We start from the raw sequence: 22,834 nt of genomic DNA, 5'->3' as shown, positions 1-22,834 counted from the left end.
TTGACTAAGATTCATGTTGATCCCTGTGTCTCAATATCATTTAGTAGCAATGATTTCATGAATTTCTGATGACAAAATGTTAAAGATCAGGGACAATATTCAAAGTTCTTCTGCCACCCCTCCTATAGGGTTTGTCCTTCCATCCACTCAACACATAGATGCAAAATCCTCAGAACGACCGATGGCCTATCTGAACTCCAATAGAGCTCATTGAATTTAATACCATATTTAATTCTTCAAAATCTTCTACTTGTCTTCTAGACCCTATCCCAACAAAGCTTTTGAAGGAGCTACTACCAGTGATTGGAGCACCACTCCTACATATTGTCAATGCCATCTGGACACATACCACAGACTCTTAAACTTGTTGTCATCAAACCACTTCTTAAGAAGCCAAACTTAGATGTGAATGGTTTGTCCAACTACAAGCCTATTTTGAACCTCCTGTTCCTGTCTAAAGTACTAGAAAAGGTCAATTCAAAACAACTTTGTTCATTTCTGCACCCCAATCATGTATTGGAAGTTTTTCAATCTGGTTTTAGACCCTTCCACAGCACTGAAACAGCCCTGGACAAAGTACTCAATGACCTACTCCTCGCTTCTGACAGTGGCTGCATCTCTGTACTTGTGCTTCTAGATTTAAGTGCAGCATTCAACACAGTTGATCACCTCATCCTGTTGGATAGACTTGGAAATCTTGTAGGGCTCCGTGGACAGGCTCTCTTGGTTTAGATCATACCTATCAGACCGATATCAATTTGTGCATTTTAACAATGACTCCTCTTATCAATCCAGGGTTAGACACGGAGTACCACAAGGATCTGTGCTTGGGCCCTTGCTTTTCTCTCTATATATGCTTCCCCTGGGACAAGTTATTCGCAAACATGGCATAAACTTCCACTGCTATACTGACAACACACAGTTGTATCTATCAGTCAAACCTGAGGAAGTTGTCCAGCTGTCAAAAATGGAAGCTTGTCTTAAAGACATAAAGAATTTTTTTTTTGCTAAACTCAGATTACATTACATTATTGGCATTTGGCAGACGCTCTTATCCAGAGCGACGTACAGTTGATTAGACTAAGCAGGAGACAATCCTCCCCTGGAGCAATGCAGGGTTAAGGGCCTTGCTCAAGGGCCCAACGGCTGTGTGGATCTTATTGTGGCTACACCGGGATTAGAACCATCAACCTTGGGTGTCCCAGTCATTTACCTTAACCACTACGCTACAGGCCGCCCTGTTAAGACTGAGATAATGGCAGTGGGTCCTTGAGATGTAAATTATCTGATGATATGCCAAACATTGATTGAATTTGCATCACTTCAAGCGCTGTCATCAAAGACCTTGGTGTTACTTTTGATCCAGATCTTGCGTTTGATGCACATATTAAAAACATCTCTCGGGTTGCTTTTTATTATCTCCAAAATTCAGAAGATACTGTCCCAAAATGATGCAGAAAAGCGAGTGTATGCTTTTGTTACCTCAAGATTAGATTACTGCAATGCTCTTTTGTCTGGATGTGCAAATTCCTCTCTGAAAGGGCTCCAGCCAATTCAAAATGCAGCAGCTCATATTCTTACTAGAACAAGGAGATTTGATCACATCAGCCCAGTGTTAACTTCACTGGCTGCCTGTTAAATTCCGAATAGATTACAAAATTCTACTTCTGACTTTTAAAGCCTTACATGGGCCTGCCCCTCTGTACTTAAACAATTTACTTAATCCTTATACTCCCTCCCGAATACTCCGTTCGCAGGGTGCAGGCCTCCTTGTTATTCCTAGAATAACTAAAAGTTCCATAGATGGCAGAGCCTTTTCTTATCATGCTCCTTTCCTGTGGAACAAATTGCCTGCTCATGATCGGGGTGCAGATACTATCACCTTATTTAAAGCTAGGCTAAAAACGTATCTCTTTAGTCTGTCCTATAGTTCAGGGGCAGGAGTGGGTGGCTGGCATAAGCTATAGAGTCTCTGGTGGACTTGGCGGTCAGTGCTGTCAGTGGATCATTGTTGGTAGTCCTGTGTTAAGCATAACAAGTCATGGTCTGGTGGCGACCGTCCCAAGCCTACCCTCATGTCTGTGTTTTCCACTGCCTGTTTCCCTTAGCTATGCTGCCATAGCCGTATTCTGCCAGGGTTTTCCTTATTGCACGCAGGTACCTCTCCCTCCTGCTGTGACTGACCAATTACTATCTGGACCCCCTCACAATGTTACTTTCCTCTTCTCCCTGCTCTGGGCACCTGCCCGGAGCACTAGCCCAAGACCAGCCACACAACTCCGTCCTGCCACTGCTGATTCAGCTGTAGCACCGAGGCTGTCCCCTTGCCTGACCGTGTCACCCATTGTTGTTCCTGCCATCCCTCAACCTCATCGCCGCTTCAAGTAATTGGACATTATGTACTTTTATTTAATCTGGTTTTCTGTTTTAAACCATTGTTTCAACAAAGCGGCAGATGGGTTCCCCTACTGAGTCAGGTTCTGCTCAAGGTTTCTTCCTGTTTCCAGGGAGTTTTTCCTTGCCACAGTTGCCCTAGGCGTACTATTGGGGCCCGGTTTCTCTGTGAAGCGGCTTTGCGACAAAGGCCCTTTGTAAAAAGCGCTATACAAATAAAATTGAATCGAATTGAATTGAATTACGAAGCCATTCCGAAGACTCTTGGACTAAATGGAGAACAACTGGATCAGTGGTGAATATTCCCAGGAGTGCTGGCATGCCAGAAGGAATGCTAAGGGCACAGTGAGAACTAATCTAGGAAGAACATCCAAAGACCAGCAGGCCTCTCTAGCCTCAAGAGAGCTACCCCACTCCTGACAACTTGTCATTATTGAAGGAACCATGAATTCTACTCTGTACCAGAAAATGTATAAGGACTAGAGCAGAGACTTCAAATACTTGTTCACAGCACCGTAGCAATACTGTATGCTGTGACACAAATAAATAAGCATTCAAGTAACACAAATAGGCTATAATTTAACAATTACATAGGCTAGAAAGGAGTCAAATAATTCAGACAGCATTAGGATATATTGTTATAGTTAGTATGAAGCATTTAATCACTGTGTGCACGTGTATGACAAATAAAACCTAATGTGCCCAGGTGTGATTGACTGGGACACAGAACTGATTGAGTAAAAACAGTCAACGGTCAAAAAGGTAATCACAGCTAGACAAGTTGCAAAAATGTAATTGCTTCTTTGACTTCTCGTCTTGTGGAGGACACCTTACAGTCTGGCTCTTCGGGACTTCTGTGTGTTCTGGAAACCGGTGCAGCCCTTGCAGCAGTTGCTCTGCAAGTGAAGTGAAGTCAATCAATATTAATATAGCATAATTCATTACACAGCAATCAAAGTGGAAAAACAGAGTAATGAAATAAAGTATCTTGAAACTTGAGTTTACTGAAATGTGCGCACTACAAACCAGTTCCCATACAACCGGTACCTACTGGACCGAATCGCAACACACTTTCATGTGGGTAAGTTTGCTAAAATGACCTCACGTTAGCTTGCTAGCTAACATCAGAAAGCATGAAAACTAACATTACATTAGGCTGATGTCAATTTAAACCACACTCAAGTAAATTGCATTAGTTACATTTAATACGTTACTAATGTGAGGACATTGTTGTTTGCTCATTACAGTCGCAATCAAAATTATTCAACCCCCATTGCACATTAGGTTTATTGGCAAAATATGTCATTTCTCAGCTGTTTTAAATAAACAAATTACACAAGAACTGTTTAAGTAGTTCAATGAAACATAATATTACAAAATATTACAAGGGTTTTTCTCCACATTCAACACAAAATGCTACTTTTAATGACTACTGCAGTCTCAAAATTATTCAACCCCCTCATCACAAGCATCTTCAGTACTTAGTAGAGCACCCTTTTGCTGTTATGACCTGCTGCAAACACGATGCATAGCCAGACACCAGCTTCTGACAGCGTTTCTGAGGAATCTTAGCCCATTCCTCATGGGCAATGGCCTCCAGTTCAGTAATATTCTTGGGTGTGCGTTTGGCAACCGCCTTCTTCAAATCCCACCAGAGATTTTCTATGGGGTTCAAGTCAGGCGACTGTGATGGCCACTCTAGAATCCATTTCTTACTCTGAAACCAAGCCTTGGTGGACTTTGAGGTATGCTTGGGATCATTGTCCTGCTGGAAGGTCCAACGACGCCCAAGCTTCAGCTTCATCACAGACGGCATGAGGTTTTTCCCTAAGATTTCCTGATACTTGACTGAATCCATCGTGCCCTCCACACGCTGCAGGTTTCTAGTGCCAGAGGCAGCAAAGCAGCCCCAGAGCATCACTGAGCCACCGCCATGCTTCACTTTAGGCAGGGTGTTCTTTTCAGCATATGCTTCATTCTTCTTCCTCCAGACATACCGCTGATCCATAGGCCCCATAGGTTCCAGTTTTGTTTCATCGCTCCACAGAACAGAATTCCAAAACTTCTGTGGCTTATTTAGATGGTTTTGAGCATATTGGAGCCGACTTTTCTTGTGCTTTTGGGTCAGTAGTGGTGTATGTCTTGGAGTCCGGGCATGGAGCCAGTATGCGCCTTACTGTGCAAACTGAAACCTCAGTGCCTGCTGCCACCAAGTCTTGCTGCAGGTGTTTTGCAGTCACTCTATGGTTTTTGACCACTTGCCTCTTCAGGAATCTGGTGGCAGCCGCTGATAGCTTCCTCTTTCTGCCACATCCAGGTAGTGTAGCCACTGTTCCTTTAACTTTACACTTGCAAACTATGCTTCCAACTGTATCTCTAGGAACATTCAGTGCTTTTGCTATCTTTTTGTATCCTTTTCCTTGTTTGTGCAAGGCAATGATCTCTTCTCTGAACATATTGGACAATTCTTTTGCCATATTTCTAACATGCAATCAAACGTCACTCTAAACAAACCCCTAGCCAGTCCAGGTATTTATGTGTTTTATCTCAAGCACACCTGAACTAATTAGTTGCACCAGGTGTGCTTGAGACAGGGGGTAGAATAATTTTGAGACTGCAGTAGTGATTAAAAGTAGCATTTTGTGTTGAATGTGGATAAAAACCCTTGTAATATTTTGTAATATTTTGTTTCACTACTTAAACAGTTCTTGTGTAATTTGTTTATTGCAAACAGCTGAGAAATTGTATATTTTGCCAATAAACCTAATGTGCAATGGGGGTTGAATAATTTTGATTGCAACTGTATTTTAAAGCTAGCTAACACACTGTTTGAATCACATATACATAGAGAGAAACTGCATAAACCTTACCTGTACAGAATGATGAATATCTGAAAGGCAGTAAGGACCCATGGATTGTTGGAAAAGATGGAAGCATCACCAGGCTTGCTTCATTTCATACCGTTATCTCAGAGGTGGCCCAGACCCACGTGATTTAGCAGTTATGGCTTCAATGAGTCAGGGAGTATAATTCCAGGGTTGAACATTTTATTCTGAAGTAACTCCATGCTTTCTAAAGTAACCAACTGCAGTGGCGGTTTTGTCTGATGTTAACAACCATGGGTTCTTCTAAACCAGGGGTTACCAACCCTGTTCCTGGAGATCTACCGTCCCAAAGGTTTTCACTTCAACCCTAATTTGGCAGGCCTGATTCTACTAATTAGCAGCTCAACAAGATCTGAAGCTGTTAAATGAGGCGCGCTTTGTTAGGGTTGGAGTGAAAACCTACAGGACAGTAAATTTCAAAGAACAGGGTTTGGGACCACTGCTGTGACCACAGTTTTGCCCAAGAATATCAGAATGAAGATGGTTAATTTCAACCAAGAAGGACTACAAAAACTCTCAACATTTCAAACTATCCATTTCCACTGTCAGAAACATTAGAAAAACTTTGTCTGTGCGCCACTGCGGGCCCCGTCTTTACTTTTTTTTAACGCACTGCTATTTATTTGAAGACAACTGAATCACCATGTCATGTATCACCAACATCGCCATGCCAAAGAAGACGAAAACGAATGCTGAGATTCCTGGATGTCGCGAGTGACCGAATCTTACGTTGCTGTAACTTCGCATCACATTACGGGTGAGTGGAAGCTGGTTTCTCATGTTCTGGAACCACGTACCATGCACAAAAGCAACACCAGAGGGAATATCTCTGACTTACTCAAGGAAGTCGTCATGAATGGAAATGGCAAGACAATGTTTGCCTGGGGGGTTTGCCTGTGAAGACTGCATTTTGGTTAGAAAAGATAAACCAACATGAAGACTAGAGAGCTGTCTTTGGGAGAAAAGCAAGCCATTTTGAAGCTTAGAAAAGAGGGGAAACCCCCATTGCATAAGCATTGGGGATAGCTCGTACAACAACTTGGAATGTCCTGAAAAAGAAAGAACCAACCGGCATACTGAGCAATAGACACTGAACTGGTCAACCAAGGAAAACAACAGCAGTTGATGACAGAACCATTGTGAGACCTGTGAAGAATAACTTTGAAACATCAGTCAGTGAAATCACCAACAATCTCCACAGGGCAGGGGTTAAAGTCTCAATCAACCGTTCAAAGACTTAGAGAGCAGGAATATAGAGGCTATACCACTGGATGCAAACAACTCATCAGTCATAAGAATCGGAAAGCAAGATTACACTTTGCAAAGAAGTACAGAGAAGAGCCACAACAGTTCTGTAACAACGTTTTATGAACAGATGAGACCAAGATGAACCTCTACCAAAGTGATGTATAGGCCGCCTGAACAAAAAACTGCCCTGCCTTAAAGGTACAATAGGCAATTTCGGACTTCTAATGGTCAAGAGAGGAATAGCAGCAACAAACACCTTCAAACCACAATGCTTCTTTATCCCTTCCCCTTCTGTGTAAAAGCACTGACGTTGAAACGCCATTGGCTGTGGCAACTGAAACCAATTTTCAACCAATGAGAATTAATTATTGTACAGTTAACAATGTTAATGTTAATATTAACAATGTTTTGGTACAGTGTTGGGCCGTCAAATGTATATTTTGAAAACCAAATTTAAGGACTGTAAACACAGGCAGAGGGTGAGTCAACATGGCAGTGAGCCTTTTTAAATAATAGGAAGGGATTTACAACGGTCTTGTTACAATGTTCTAACACAAAAATCTTACCTATTGTACCTTTAACTAAAGCTGGATTAAAAAATGAAAATCAATGAAAAAAGATCTATTAAAAATCTGAATGCATCGAAAGGTGGCGTCGAACAGCGGAATCTGCTGGTTGAAAATAACATTGCGCAGTTTGTCATTCAATTGATGTGAAATGGGACCAACTTCGAGGTGACAGTTAATTATTCATCTTAACCTATCTGATATTTTTCTAGTTAGTAAGATAATTGTTTTCTCATGCTATTGTGAAACCATGACTTTTGCACGTCTGTTTCTCAACATTTATCAGTAGACTAGAGTAGGCAAATTCAACTTTTCAAATGAGTAAAATTTCTCACGCATTGCAAGGAGCGATGGCAGATAAAAATCAGCCCAAAATATCAGGCTTCTTCCAGCCACAAACAAGTCGATTAAACAATCTTCCTCACCCCTTCCACTGCTTCCTCCACTCCGGCTTGGTATCGCGCAAACCTCTAAACACCGAGTCACTGGGCAGAGTGGTATACGGACAAAAAATACTGTGGTTGGCTTTACAAAACGGAACATGATGAGTAGGACATTATTTATTTTCACATAATATGACCTGAATGAGAATGAATAGGCTACATTATAAATCATCCAAAAAGACCCATTCAAATAACTGCACCTGTTACCTATATTGTACACATGTATTTCTTTTTATGTATTTTATTTAAAAAAAAGAAAGGATTACTATGTGAATTGCTGCTTATTTACATAATTTTTTTGTAATATACCGTATAGATTATTTTCAATGTTAAGTCATTGTGTTATTCCTAGGGATGTTTTGCAGAATATGCAGAAAAAGAGGGTTAAAAGTGGCCCATCAAATAAATAAAAGATTATGCATGGACAGCAGTCAAGTCAATTTTGTATTCATTATTTAGATCTTTATTTTGTATGCATGTTTATGTTCTGAGAATAAATAAATGCCAGCCACCACCTTTAACTGACAAATTAACTGCGGGAAACACTGAACTTCATCATGCAGCAAGACAATGACCCAAAACAGATTGCCAACACAACAAAATTACTTCATTAGGGAGAAAAAGTGGAAGGTTTTCGACTGGCCAAGTCTAAGGCCTGGGAAGGGGGAGCTGGTGCCTGGCTGAACTACTTGAAAATGGTGGCACTTAGAAGCTCTGTATTTCAATATCTTACAGAGCTTCACTAAGTAATTGAACTGGAATCCATATTTTCATGCTTCCTCTCATAGTCTGGTTGCAGGAGAGGAGAACTGAAGGTCTGAGTCAAGCAGTCTCATGGCGCTGGTGCAATGGCCATTAGCTGGTGTGCAGGCATCCCAAATAAAGTGGTCACAGAGTACAGCCCATAGAAAAACTGCCCCTTGTAAGGGATACAATAGCCTTTAAAAAAACACAGACACATAATTGTAGTTTATTAATTTAATAAAGAATAAACATGTAGTGTATGTTTACACTGCCTTGTTGTCTCAATTGATAGGAGATTACCATAAAGACAGAAACAGGGGGTGGGGATTAGGTTTAACACTTACTGCACAATAATTTATAAACATAGAATACAAGATGGTCCACTTACAGAACAAGCTCTTCCTCCTAGCCAGCTTCTTCTCATCAGTGTGCATGTGCAATCAATTTCCTCAACTGAACCTTCCAGAGTCCGCTTTGGCACTTAAATACTCTAAGGAGAAATGAGATCAGTGAGCAAACTGCAGGTTAGGCATCACTATTAGGGCTCACTTCACACCAATGTGCAGTTGCCAGCTTAAAGGATCTTCTCCATAAACTTATTGTAGGAAGAGCATTTCGAAGGGACCGTGTTTTGGAGACCATAAAGATCCTTTAACCCCTTAAGCATCACCACCTTGACACAAGCTTGAAACTGACATACCCAAAATAAAATGGTTAGTATTCTTGAAGCATTTTGACGACAGGGATAATCCTGGTCTCTTCTGAAAGGTAACCCCCCCCCCTTTGGTCCTTGTTTGAATCCGAATTACTCAATCTTTTTGTTTTTTCTGAGCTATGTCTACGCAGTTTTCCAAAAAGGACATTTGGAGACATTAGGTTTTGCCAACGAAATTATACAACACGTTTTATCCTATCCTTTGCACTCCCCCCCCCCGAACGTAGCTTTCCACTATGCCATATATATAAAAACAAATAAAGCAATACATCATTGGACAAATGTTAGCCAAATTGAAAAATAAAGGCTATAACTACATGTAACCACTGTTCATAATTTAAATAAATCCAATTTTTTTTTCTTTCTTGATTGCACTACTAGGCTAAATTAGGTCCAACGTTTCTTTAAAAAGTGTTGTGTTCTGTATCTCTAATGTTGGCCAGAGCTAGCTTACCTTTTCCGGGATTGTGTAGTCACCCTCAAACCAGGACACTGTTTACACCCCCCCCCCCCCCCTCTTGTGAACACGCTGACATTGAAGAGATATGGACAGCTCTGACAGAGTTACGGCACGGCTCCACTGCAGCCATCAATGGCAGCAATCGCCATCAGCCATCATTTTCACATTCTAACGGCTCCATTGCAGCCATCGCCATCATCAATAAATCTGAGAGACAGGGGCTGGCTAGCCAGCTAAATCACAGACTGTGATGACGTAGCCGACGTGAATAAAGAGTTAAATAAGAAAAAGAAATCCAGAACAACTACATTTCTAATTAAAATCAATTCACTATATGGGAATGAACGCGCGCATCAAACATCGAGAAATGAACATTGGCGATTCTCTAACTTCTTTCGATGGCAATTGCTGACGTTACAGTTTTGAACCAGAATTTACAGAGAAAGAGAGAGACAAGGGGTCCAGGAGGATAACTAAGCAGTAAGTAAATATTGAGCTCACAAGCTGTTTCAAAACCTTGGCTGTCGATACTTCTTCCAATTAATTGTCCTATTGCTGCAGAAGAAGTTGATAAGTACTGCAAGATGTAGCAAGGGTTCGATCAAAGTTATTATTGTTATTATTGGCAGTGATGCAAACTCTGTGTTCGATTGTACGTGCTCCTCCGCTGTCTGTCTCTCTCGCAATTCTTCCTCAATAATCCCGGTTGAAAACTGTAAGGTTGCATTTCTTCATCAAAATCGAAAAGCTTGTCCACCAATTTGGTGAAGTCAGAGCTGTCCGTCATATTGCTCAGGTTCCGTGATATTGGTATGCTAATGTTAGCACCCGTTACTTTCTAGGAAGCACAGGCTGGAGATTCAAGCCAAACACTGGACGTGTGTGTTTCGAGAAGTTTTGCCCCATATTCAGGAAGACACTGACATGACTGACTGATTATAAATACCTACTATATATATATAGATTTTTTTTTTTTTTCAATGACATGAAGGGATTCACAATGGTCTTACCTATTGTACCTTTAACTTTAACTATTTCTAAAAAATAAAGTAGAATTGTTGGCAAAAAAGAAAAATTCTTAGACCAGTAGCCTATCATATCCATTGGATATTGAAAGCGAAAATTCCCTGCTTTAAAAGGACCACATTAATCCTGTCACCACAAAGATTGCCCAGCGCCGTATAAAATCAAAAGCATTTAGTTTACTGTTGCATAAAAATATAAGCCTAAATGTATAGAAACCATGAAAGTAAAATCATTAAACCAATCTGTACAAAATCCCATTTTTATATTTACAACGCTTCTGTCGGATTATCTGCCTAAAATAGACCACAACAACACAGTGTTAGCATGTTACTGCTACACAAATATTGAACATTACTATGACCACAGAATTTTCTCAATAGCAACAGATTGGGCACATTTCATGCCAATGAAGTCTGTCAGGCAGAATCCTGGGTGGAGGGATGAAAACACTAAGAATTATCATTTTAACCAATTAATTTTAAATGCACACGCAATCAACCAGCATGCCTGGATCTATGAGCACAATATGTCAATGTCAGTGTAAATCCTTAATTTGGCAGTTAGGCTATTACTGACTTATAATGTTGACATTTAAATAAAACTGTCTTAAGATGGGCCATGAAATGTTTGTCAGAATGCTACGACCAAGTTTTTCCAGAAATAAGACCCAGAGCAGCCGTAAGCAGTATCAGCCACAAGGTTAACCGTTTTCAAAATGGGATAGTAACCGATTACAAAAACAGATGATCCGTCACATCCCTATCATTTACTATTCAAAAGCCGAATCGCAAGTCTCAGCTCGTGCATTGAAAATACTACGGTTACGTTGCAGAGGCGAAAAAATGCCATGCTGTTGTCATTAGCTAAAACGTTTTTCAGTCATCAAATGCCTGTAGTCGGTATTTTGTAGCGCAGAAATTATGCTTTTCTTTTTTACGCACAGATGTGCTCCAGAGAGCCTATACAAAACGTAGATGATAGCATTTATAAGTACTTAATGATAATTCCTCCAGAGAAATTCTAAGGAAACAATGGACATTCCGTCCATGTTTCTCAGAGTTAGCACACTTTTTATAATTAGAAACTATTATGCATTTGGTTTGCTGGACCCTGTATGCGGATTTCCAAAATGCTGAGAAGGCAAGTTCCCCCCCATGCTTGTTTAGCCACCCAAGTTACAAAATAAGGATCTGATGTCACTACAGCAATGGAATCATACAATATGTGATACAAATAGAACCTAGAATTTTAACACTTTCAACCGGTATATCTTGTTACCATAGTGATTGAAAATTGCTATGTTACAGAGCGCTATACCAATGTAGTCTTGAGGGAATTCAGCAATTAGTTAATAGGACAGCACATTGCCCATTAACAGGCAGTTTGAGGGTTCGATACAGTCGCCCCATTTTGAAGCCAACTAATATTAAACTTACAAAATAGATTATCATTAATCACAAAAGATATATAGTTATTATACTTTATAATTATTCACAAGAATTTCAATTAAATTGCCACGTTAGATAGCTACTGTACAAATATACATATCCATTATGGTTTTAAACGTTTGTGGCACGTTACCGTTAAACAAAAAGGTAACGTTAACAGACGCTGTCAATTAATTTAAATTGCCACGACTGCATTAATTACAATGAAATAGATAGATAAAACTAATAAATAATAGAAAAGGAATAGGTAGAAATATAGCTAGAATAGGAATAAGAGTAGTAATAACATTTTATACCACTGTAGAAAAATATACTTACCGATTTGAATACTGCTATGTTCAGTAGAATTATCTACATGTACTATTGGAACAGCAAGTGACAGCGTTTTGGTCACTCACTGACCAAAAAGTCTTCTCTTATCAAACATACTACAAGCATTAACAGGGCATGTTTTAAAGGGGCATTAAGGCCAAAGAGAGGGGCAACGACAACCATGGCCACCGGTGAAATTCCTGCCCTGGTCAGAAGGCTAGACATGGACACATTGAGCTAATTTATTTTACATTTGTGTTTTACATAGTATGTGTTCATTATGAGTTTACAAATGAGTTTATTTTGGAAAGCCTATTGTTTAGTCAATCTCCAACGTTTTTCTTCTTATTTCTCAGTCTCACAATGGCATCCTTGACTGTCATTGGCCTCAACTCTGGGCCTCATTGGCATAACAAACTCCAAAGGCAATCAAAAGCCTAGAATCAATACTAGATACTAAGCTGTCCCTTACCTGCACAAAGGAAGCGATTGAATACACCTGACTATTCAAAAGCAACTTTAACCCCTCCAAATTTTGGAATGTTTTTAGATCGTCTGACATTGGTTTTACATTTGGCTTCAGGAATTAGGGGGGTACATTTGTTCCCCAGGTATCTAAAATGTGTCTAGTCAGTACAACTTTTGGATTTCCTTGCAAAGGCCCAAGCCAAATTTTACTCATGAATGGCCTCTTGCATACGTACACTCACTGAGCACTTTATTAGGAACACATGTAGACCTATTTATTCATGTGATTATCTAATCAGCCAATCGAGTGGCAGCAGTGAAATGCATACAATCATGCAGATACGGGCCAGGAGCCTCAGTTAATGTTCACATCAACCATCAGAATGGAGAAAAAATGTGATCAGTGATTTCGACCTTAGCATTATTGTTGGTGTATTTCTGTAACTGCTGATCTCCTGGGATTTTCACACACAACTGTCTCTAAAGTTTACTCAAAATGGTGCAAAACACAAAAATCATGCAGTAAGCGGCAGTTCTGCAGGCGGAAATGGCTTGTTGATGTGAGAGGTCAGCGAAGAACGGCCAGGCTGGTTTGAGCTGGCAGAAAGGCTACGGCACCTCAGAAAAACACTCTTGTGAGCAGAAAAGCATCTCAGAATGCACAAGTCAAACTTTGAGGTGGATGGGCAACAATAGCAGAAGATCACGTCAGGTTCCATTTCTGTCAAGAACAGAATGCTGAGGTTGCAGTGGGCACAGGCTCGCCAAAACTAGACAGAGAAAACTGGAAAAACGTAGCCTGGTCTGATTAATCTCGATTTCTGCTGAGGCATACAGATGGTAGGGTCACAATTTAGCAGCAACAGCATGAATCCAAGGACCCAACCTGCCCTGTGTAAACGGCCCAGGCGATCCTTGCCCAACCCTGATTCTGACAGCCTACAGGCATGGGCATGGAGCGCCATATTGATCTGAATTTCAGACTAACTTCTGCACTTAATTATTTAATTAGCCCAATCATTTACATGGCCTGTCATTTGTAGCCACATTCCACAATATGAACAGCAGTTGATAAATGTTCTTGTCTTGTAGCATTTTATTGTGGTCTAATTTATGAGTCCCCTCCGAGGAATCGCCACCTTAACGTGGTGGAGGGGTTTGTGTGCCCCGATGATCCTGGGAGCTAGGTTGTCGGGGGCACTGTTAGCCCCCAGTAGGGTCTCCCAAGGCAAATTGGTCCCGGGGGAGGGGCTAGACTAAGAGCGATTCAAAGACTCCATGATACGGCCACACAGTGACCCAGGGAAACCGGGGCCCCCTGCTGGAGCCAGACCCGGGAGGGGAGCTCGTCGGCGAGCGTCTGGTGGCCGGGCCTTATCCCATGGGGCCCAGCCGGGCACAGCCCGAACTGGTCATGTGGGGTCGCCACCCTGTGGGCTCACCACCTGCAGGGGTCAGCATCGGAGTCGGGTGCTTTGCCCAACGGGCAGTAGGCAAAGGCGGGGATCCGGGCGTGCTGATCCTCGGCGTCGCAGACTGGTTCTGGGGAGGTGGAACGTCACCTCTCTGGTGGGGAAGGAACCGGAGCTAGTGCGGGAGGCGGAGCGGTACCAACTAGATATAGTTGGGCTCACCTCCACGCACAGTACTGGTTCCGGAACCAAACTCCTGGAGAGGGGCTGGACTCTGTTCTTTTCTGGAGTTGCTCAAGGTGAGAGGCGTCCGGGCGGGTGTGGGGATACTCACAAGCCACCGGCTGAGCGCCACTGTGTTGGAGTTCCACCCGGGGAACGAGAGGGTCACCGGAGACTCCATAGTTCTGCTGGGCGACTTCAACCTGGAGGGGGGTGATTGGGAGGAATGGCCTGCCTGATCTGAACCCAAGTGGTGTTTTGTTATTGGACTTCTGTGCTGGTCATGGATTGTCGATAACAAACACTATGTTCGAGCATAGGGTAGCTCATAAGTGTACTTGGTACCAGAGCACCTTAGGCCAAAGATCGATGATCGACTTCGTGGTCGTATCATCAGACCTGCGGCCGTATGTCTTGGACACTCGGGTGAAGAGAGGAGCAGAGCTGTCAACTGATCACCACCTGGTGGTGAGTTGGATCAAGTGGCTGGGGAGGCTGCCGGACAAACCCGGTAAACCCAAACATGTAGTGAGGTGAACTGGGAACGTCTGGCGGAGGCCCCTGTTCGCAAGATCTTCAACTCCCACCTCCGGAAGAACTTCTCACGCATCCCGGGGGAAGCTGGAGACATGGAGTCCGAGTGGGCCATGTTCAAAGCCTCCATTGCAGAGGCGGCAAGCAGGAGCTGTGGCCAGAAGGTCATCGGTTCCTGTCGGGGCGGGAGGGTGAGGGAGGCCGTCAAGCTGGAGAAGGAGGCCTTTCGGGCTTGACTGGCCCGGGGGTCCCCTGAAGCAGCAGACAGGTACCGGGTGGCCAGAAGGGCTGCGGCTTCGGCAGTCGCCAAATCAAAAACCCGGGTATGGGAGGAGTTCGGAGAGTCTATGGAGAAGGACTTTCGTTTGGCCTCGAGGAAGTTCTGGCAAACTATCCGATGACTCAGAAAGGGAAAGCAGGGCTTGTCTCAGGCTGTTTTCAGCAGGGGAGGAGAACTGCTGACCCGGACTGGGGATGTTGTCAGGCGGTGGAAAGAGCACTCCGAGGAGCTCCTGAACCCGAACAACACGTCCTCTGTGGAAGAGGCAGAGCCCGAAGACTCAGGGGAATCTGCACCTATATCCCTGGCAGAAGTTGCTGAGGTAGTCAAAAAGCTCCTCAGCGGCAAGTCGCCGGGTGTGAATGAGATTCGCCTGAGATGCTGAAGGCTCTGGACATTGTTGGGCTGTCATGGCTGACACGCCTCTTCAGTGTCACGTGGAGGTCGGGGACAGTACCTGCAGTGTGACAGACCGGGGTGGTGGTCCCCATTTTCAAGAAGGGGGACCGGAGGGTCTGCTCCAATTATCGGGGTATCACACTCCTCAGCCTCCCCGTGAAAGTTTACTCCTGGGTGCTGGAAAGGAGGCTCCGACCGACGGTCGAACCTCGGATACAGGAGGAGCAATGTGGCTTCCGTCCTGGTCGCGGAACAGTGGACCAGCTCTTTACCTTGGCAGGGTTGCTGGCAGAGTCATGGGAGTTTGCCCATCCAGTCCACATGTGCTTTGTGGACTTGGAGAAGGTTTTCGACCGTGTCCCCCGGGGAACCCTGTGGGGTGTACTGCGGGAGTATGGGGTACCGGGGCCGTTGTTACGAGCCATCCGGTCCCTGCATAACCAAAGTGAGAGCTGTGTCCGCATTCTCGGCACAAAGTCAAGCACGTTTCCTGTGGGTGTTGGACTCCGCCAAGGCTGCCCCTTGTCACCGGTCCTGTTTGTGGTATTCATGGACAGGATCTCAAGGTGCAGCCGAAGTGAGGAGAGTGTCCGGTTTGGTGACCTCAGAATCGCATCTCTGCTTTTTGCGGACGATGTGGTTCTGCTGGCTTCATCGGACTGTGACCTTCAGCACGCACTGGAGCGGTTTGCAGCCGAGTGTGAAGCAGCCGGGATGAGAGTCAGCACCTCCAAGTCCGAGGCCATGGTTCTCTGCCGGAAAACGGTGGCTTGCTTCACGTCGAAAGGAGCCAATTGAGGTGGTTTGGGCATCTGATCAGGATGCCTCCCGGGCGCCTCCCTTTGGAGGTTTTCCGGGCTCGTCCAACTGGGCGGAGACCCCATATATCTCTCCTGGCCTAGGAACGCCTCGGGATGCCCCTGGAGGAGCTAGAATGCATTGCTGGGGAGAGGGACGCCCGGAATACCCGGCTTTGCCTACTGCCACCGCGACCCAACTCCGGATAAGCAGGTGATGATGGATGGATGGATGGATAATTTATGAGTGAATCGGTCATGGTGGATATGGCTAATTAGCTCATTGAGCCAGGGTAACTGGTAGCAGCAAAATTATGCATCCATACCAGCTCTCCAGGACTGGAGTTAAACCTGCATCCATACGAGCTCTCCAGGACTGGAGTTAAACCTGCATCCATACCAGCTCTCCAGGACTGGAGTTAAACCTGCAACCACCCCAGCTCTCCAGGACTGGAGTTAAACCTGCATCCATACCAGCTCTCTAGGACTGGAGTTAAACCTGCATCCATACCAGTTCTCCAGGACTGGATTTGACTACTCCTGGCGTCTATGGTTGTAAGCCTATGCATACAACAATGAAAAAAACAATACAAGTTTGTAATTAATTTTAATTCTGTGCAAAGGTTGTGGCAGTAAAGTGCCTGAACTTCATTATACATGTCTGGAGCTTATTGAAGCTGTTCATCTAATCCTGTGGTAACCAACATGGGCCCGTGCCAGGCCACTGCAGAGAGCTTGCATGAAGGAGTTAATGTTACATTGCTAGTTTAAGCCGTTGAGCCATTTGGGTACAGGTCAGCAGTTCTTGAAGTACAGAATGCTCAACGCTTCAGATCTCTGCCTCTTTGAGAACAAACACCTGCGGGCTGCCTTTCCGGAGAGGATTACACCTGGAGTCAATTATGTCAGTATTTTGGGTATGTCATTTCATTATGGGTGCGATGACACAGTATGTCAATTTTAAAAAGGTGTCACTTGAGAAGGGGTTAAGAGTATAGCTATTGAAGACAAGAATATAACAATGTGTTATCTGTAAAGGTGTGTTGAGGATACTGATAGAACATCAAACTGATCTGTACAAATTTTAATGTAGCTGAAAATACAATATAGCGGATTCTGTAAAATACAAAAATCATTCAGCATGAGAATACTGTATTTAACTATGGCACAAATCACCAATAGCCTAGTATATGTAATAACCTGAGGTCAACATGATGATAGCAAGACAAGCATACTGTACCATTTATTTCGCACTCAGATCAAGGATATCCTCTCCCTCAGACCCATCCTCCTTCACATTGCATTGGAGGAATATTCTGGAGGCTTCTCTCAAATCTTTTGGGCAAAATAAAATCATTTTTTGAGAAATTATGATGTAATTTGCTGGGAATATATTAAGGATATTAGGCTGAGAAATCACCTGCCCAAATAGCATAGCACACAGAAATAGGGTATTAATACTGCAATTTGATATATCATGACATATCTGTCATCTAATAAAAATGTTTAACTTCCTGTTTATTTAAAAATATTATATAAAGCCAAATGCAAGGTGATCCAAAAATATATCAAGTGATTGCCACAGCTTACCTGCAAGCTTTAAAATGTGTCCTCTGCTGTAAGAGCTTGTGCTTCAGGGGCCGAAAGGCCTGCTGCTACCAGGAAGAAAATACCTCAAGCCGATGTTGGACTCTTGAAAATGGTTCATTCCATCAAGGCAAAACCAATGCATTCCCATCTATTTTGTGTGCTCGGCGACAAAATAAGCAATGAGAATGTGCAGAGCACATTGAAATAATTTGGTTTTCGAGAGGAAAGTTACTTTCAAGGCTATTCACGATTGTCAGAATCTGAGACAACATTGCTGCGCACAATGTTTCAAAAACAGGGTGGGTGGGATAGGTTGGGGCGGGGGGTGGGGATAGGTTGGGGCGGAGGGAGGGTGGGGATAGGTTGGGGTCCAGACCAAGGGAGTGAACGTTTAAACGTTTAAATGGTTAACCGAAACTGAGTGTTTAACAAAAACCCATAACCGATTAGTTTTCTGTGAAGCTGAAATTCGAAACTCAGTATAATTAAATAAATGCTCTTTCAACACCAGAGACAAAATGCACAAATTGGTCAGACAATATAGAGAAAGATTCCAGCTGCGTAATAACTTGAAATAGTCCAGCGAGCAGCCTCTGCTGTTTCAGGGGCTGAGAATGCAAACACCACAGGGAAATGAATGCTGCAGTATTAAGTTATCAATTAATTTCTGAGTGTTTTAAATCTGTAGGTGTTTGTTATGTTATGGCGTACTGTATGGCGTTTCTTAAGGTGTACAGAGGACTCAAACCACCGGACTCAAATTTAGCTTTAAACTATGCCGTATATATAAAAACAAATAGATCAAAACATCATCGGACAAATGTTGCACGCAACAATACTAAGCAGGCAAGTTGAAAAATGAAAGCTATCTTTAGGTTTAACCACTGTTCATAATTTTATTAAATCCAACAATTTATTTTTTTGATTGAGTGTAACTTATTAATAGTGCAATGACTATCCAATGTTTTTTAATAGTGTTGTGTTATATATCTAATGTTGGCCAGAGCTTACAATGTTGACATTTAAATTAAACTATTTTAAGACAGGCCAAAATATGACTATATATAATCTGTCACAGGAGCGTAACTACATTACCTTAATATTACATTATTGGCTGACGCTCTTATCCAGATCGACATACAGTTGATTAGACTAAGCAGGAGACAATCCTCTCCTGGAGCATTGCAGGGTTAAGTGCCTTGCTCAAGGGCCCAACAGCTCTGTGGATCTTATTGTGGCTACACCGGGGATCGAATCCCCGACCTTGCGGGTCCCAGTCATGTACCTTAACCACTACGCTACAGACCGCCCATTAAGGCAATTCTTATTAAAAAGTCCTAGAAGGTAATCTGTAAGTTTAAAATAATTGAATGAACCATAAAGTAAGCATTGTGTAATTGCATATTGAAATTAATTTTTCAGTGAATATGGATATCAACTCATCACAGACATGGCTTCAAGTGGTTTCATGGGAATCATGAGAGAAAACCCTAAGAGAGCCCCAAGAGCTCTGGAACAAAGTCTTGTGGACAGATGAGACAAAGATGAACATGTACCAGAGTGATGGAAAGAGGAAAATGACCCAAAACATACTGCTAAATTCTTGGCAGAGTTAATCACTGGATCTAAATCCAACTGAACATGCATTTTACATGCTTAAGTGGAGATTGAAGGCAAAAAATCCCAGAAACAAGCAGGAACTGAAGATGGCTGCAGTACAGGCCTGGCAGAGTATCACCAGGGAAGATACCCAGTGATCTTCAACCTATCACTGCATGCAAAGGATATGCAACCAAATATTAAAAATGATTACTTTATTCTACATTATGTTAAACTAGCCAATATATTTTTTTTAATGGGGGGGCGGAGACTATATACAAAAATGGTAAATGGTTGCCATTTATATAGCGCCTTAATCCAAAGCGCTGTACAATTGATGCTTCTCATTCACCCATTCATACACACACTCACACACCAACGGCGATTAGCTGCCATGCAGGGCGTCTTGCTCAGGGACACTTCGGGGATCGAACCGGCAACCCTCCGACTGCCAGACAACTGCTCTTACTGCCTGAGCCATGTCGCCCCCTGATGGAACAAAAGGTTCCATCATTTCTAAATGGTTCATCCGATAATACCCTCAAATTAAAGCAGTCTGACAGTCTGCAGTTCAACCTCATTGTATCCTAGAGGACAGAACCAAAATAAAATGTAAACACACTTTTTACGGCATTTTATCTGTAAATGAAAATCAACTGAAAGCATTTTCCCAGAGTGTATAGTTATTAGTGAACATGTTACTAATAATATTAGCAGAGATATGACCAAAGGAATATTTAACTTTTTTGCCACATTTAGACTTGCCTTGAATATGTTGAAGTTACATCCTTAACCAACTTTAGAAATAATTAAAAATTGTAACTTATATACCTGTAACTAGGAATGCTCCGATCATGGTTTTTGGGGCCGAGCACCAATTCCCGATCACTGGAACCAGAACTGTCAATATCAATCACAGGCTGGATGGGGGATCTTTCATTAAAGCCTTCTAACGTAAACTCACTATGTTCCAAAGTGCAGAACAGCCAGCTTTTACATTTAGGTCACTTCTAGGTGAGAACCTGTGACAACTGCTCAAACATCTTTGAGCGAGTGACTTTTAGCCCAATTGAGCATGCATTTCACCTCCTGAAGAAGAGATTGAAACAAACAACTGAAAAAGGCTGCAGTAAAAGCCTGGAAAAGCATCACAAAAGAAGAATGCAACAGTTTGGTGATGTCATTGGGTTGCAGGCTTGATGCAGTTATTGCAATCAAGGGACATGCTACCAAATATTAAGTGTTATTTACTTTAATACTCTGTTCCAATACTTTTTCACACCTAAAAATTGGGTGGTCTGATACCAAAGGTGATATGTTCAAAGTAGTTTAACACATCACATTGTGAATACCAGGAAATAAAAGCTGAAATTCTGAACTCTTGTCTCGTGTTGATCTTTTTCATCTCAACCCCAAATGTATGCAGTACATTGCAAAAACAAAGGAATGGGCCTGGTTGTTCCAATACTTTTGGAGGGGACTGTAGGTTCCCCAATCTTTCAAAATCCTCAAAAGCAGTGTCTGAAGAGCCAGTTCTTACACCTAAGTGAGAATTTGTGACAACCACTCGCAAAACTTTGAAGGCCAATAAAATAAAATAAAAACACTTGTCAGACACACATACTTTAACGAGCCATATCTCCAAAACGGCTGGTCAATCCTAACAAGTGATGCCTCATCTTGTAGCTCTTATCTTAAATGAAGAGAGTGCACGATTATTATCCCCTTTACCGCGTAGAGACTGGACGATTATGAAATAATCTGTGTCTAATATCAATGCGAAAGGGTCAGGGTCGTCAGCTAAATGACAAAAGAAAAGTACAACAAATAAGGTGGAACGGTTTTTTGTTGGGGTTTTTTTTCGTTTAAGCTAACGCTGCACCATCACAGTCAAATTAAATATCGTTAACTTAGCGGCAAGGTTAACATTAAATCATAACGATAAGTTAGCTCTAAAATGTTTTACTACAAACCTAGGCTAATTTATCAGACCGAATGCATATTAATGTCACATGGCGCCAAGGAGAATTTGATTAAGCGTGTAGCGTTAAACAGTGCTAGATGCATGTAAGAATCAATAAAGGATATTTCCTTCCTGAAAAGGTTTAACTTAGCTTTACCAAATATGCTATTACTTTGGCTAAGTAGGTATAAAGCTGTTTCTGGATATCGGCTGTCAACACATTTTGCCCAGTGTATAACATTAGCTTGCATGCCACGTGTGTATCAAAGTGAAATGTTGCTAGATACCCATTACCGTTAATCACGAGGTAGAAAAACATAACATAATCAGTTAAAAACAACGGTTATTGGATTAACTTGATGTTGCGTGCTTGCGCGTACAGGACCAGTGCGCTTCAGTTAAAGGTTATGAAGGTGTTTTGTTTTACATAACAGATCCGGAAAAACTGAATGCACCTTCGTCGGACACTTGTAGCCAACAAAGAGCACAGGGCATAGGGATTTCTTGTTCCAGTTCTTACTCGTAGTAAGTAACTACCTAACTAACCTGTGGTCTACGGGCAGCCGCCTGCTTCACGCGGTCGACCACTGCTTGCAGCGCCTTCCCGATCTCTTCCGACATTCCTATTTTCCACATAACCCGAGAAGCACAACTGTCCCATCAAACCCGCCCGTCTTCCTCCGCCCTGACGTAAAAGACAGATACGTTACACTGCCAATGGAGAACCGAGGTCAGGCGTTGTATTGTCACGTGATGGCCCCGGAAGATTTTTTTTCCCCACCTTCTTCTTCTGAGGCTTAATTGCTGTACTAGCAGCATATTGGCGCACTACCGCCACCAGCTGGCATGGAGCGTAGAGTCAAGGGGCTGTCAGAACAATTTTCCTGATGTTGTCTTGCAACACCCTTGCTTCTGACGAAACATGAATGCTCCCTGGGTCAGTAAACAGCAATCTCCTGGGTCAGAAATCGACGTTAACTTGGTTTATGAATGTAATTATGTCTGATATAACTCCCAAAAACTGTTGCTCATATATGGATTTCTGGATTAAAGCGCAATTTCTCCATGGGAAAAATGAATTGCCTTTTCACATAACCGTTTCTATCACAGCTTGTGATTTAAACTGGTGTTTAATATTTGGTCGTTTTTATTCAGACTCATTTCTCTCGTAAGCGGCACTGGGTCCACTGAATTATGATGCCGCTTTCCAACCTAGATAATTATTTTGTGAGCCAAAAACTAGCAGCACAGCACATGCGTCACAGCTAGCAGTTCTGTGAGTCAATGTTACCATTAGCCAGCAAAGAAATCTAAATAAACGTCTCAAAT

At 42.6% G+C, this 22,834-nt stretch overlaps 1 protein-coding gene across 4 annotated transcripts in view; it reads right to left on the bottom strand.

Moving 5' to 3' along the window:
* Positions 1-22,253, bottom strand: part of plpbp (pyridoxal phosphate binding protein) — a 49,495-nt gene extending 27,242 nt beyond the window's left edge. The window contains exons 1-2 of one of the 4 annotated variants that reach the window (XM_061260580.1): positions 22,052-22,186; positions 8,669-8,770 (exon numbers count right to left, since the gene is read on the bottom strand). In XM_061260580.1, coding sequence (XP_061116564.1) covers positions 8,669-8,704 — 36 coding nt within the window. In that variant the 5' untranslated portion in view covers positions 8,705-8,770; positions 22,052-22,186. Of the gene's footprint in view, positions 1-8,668; positions 8,771-17,593; positions 17,695-22,051 lie in introns of those variants that run through there. The other 3 variants (XM_061260579.1, XM_061260581.1, XM_061260578.1) reach the window with 3 other exon arrangements.
* Between the last annotated feature and the right edge of the window lie 581 nt (positions 22,254-22,834).

The sequence above is a fragment of the Conger conger genome, chromosome 11 (assembly GCF_963514075.1).
Source record: "Conger conger chromosome 11, fConCon1.1, whole genome shotgun sequence".
In the NCBI taxonomy this organism is placed as follows: domain Eukaryota; kingdom Metazoa; phylum Chordata; class Actinopteri; order Anguilliformes; family Congridae; genus Conger; species Conger conger.
Note: the sequence above shows the minus strand (reverse complement) of the source record. Positions and strands in the feature narration are given on the sequence as shown.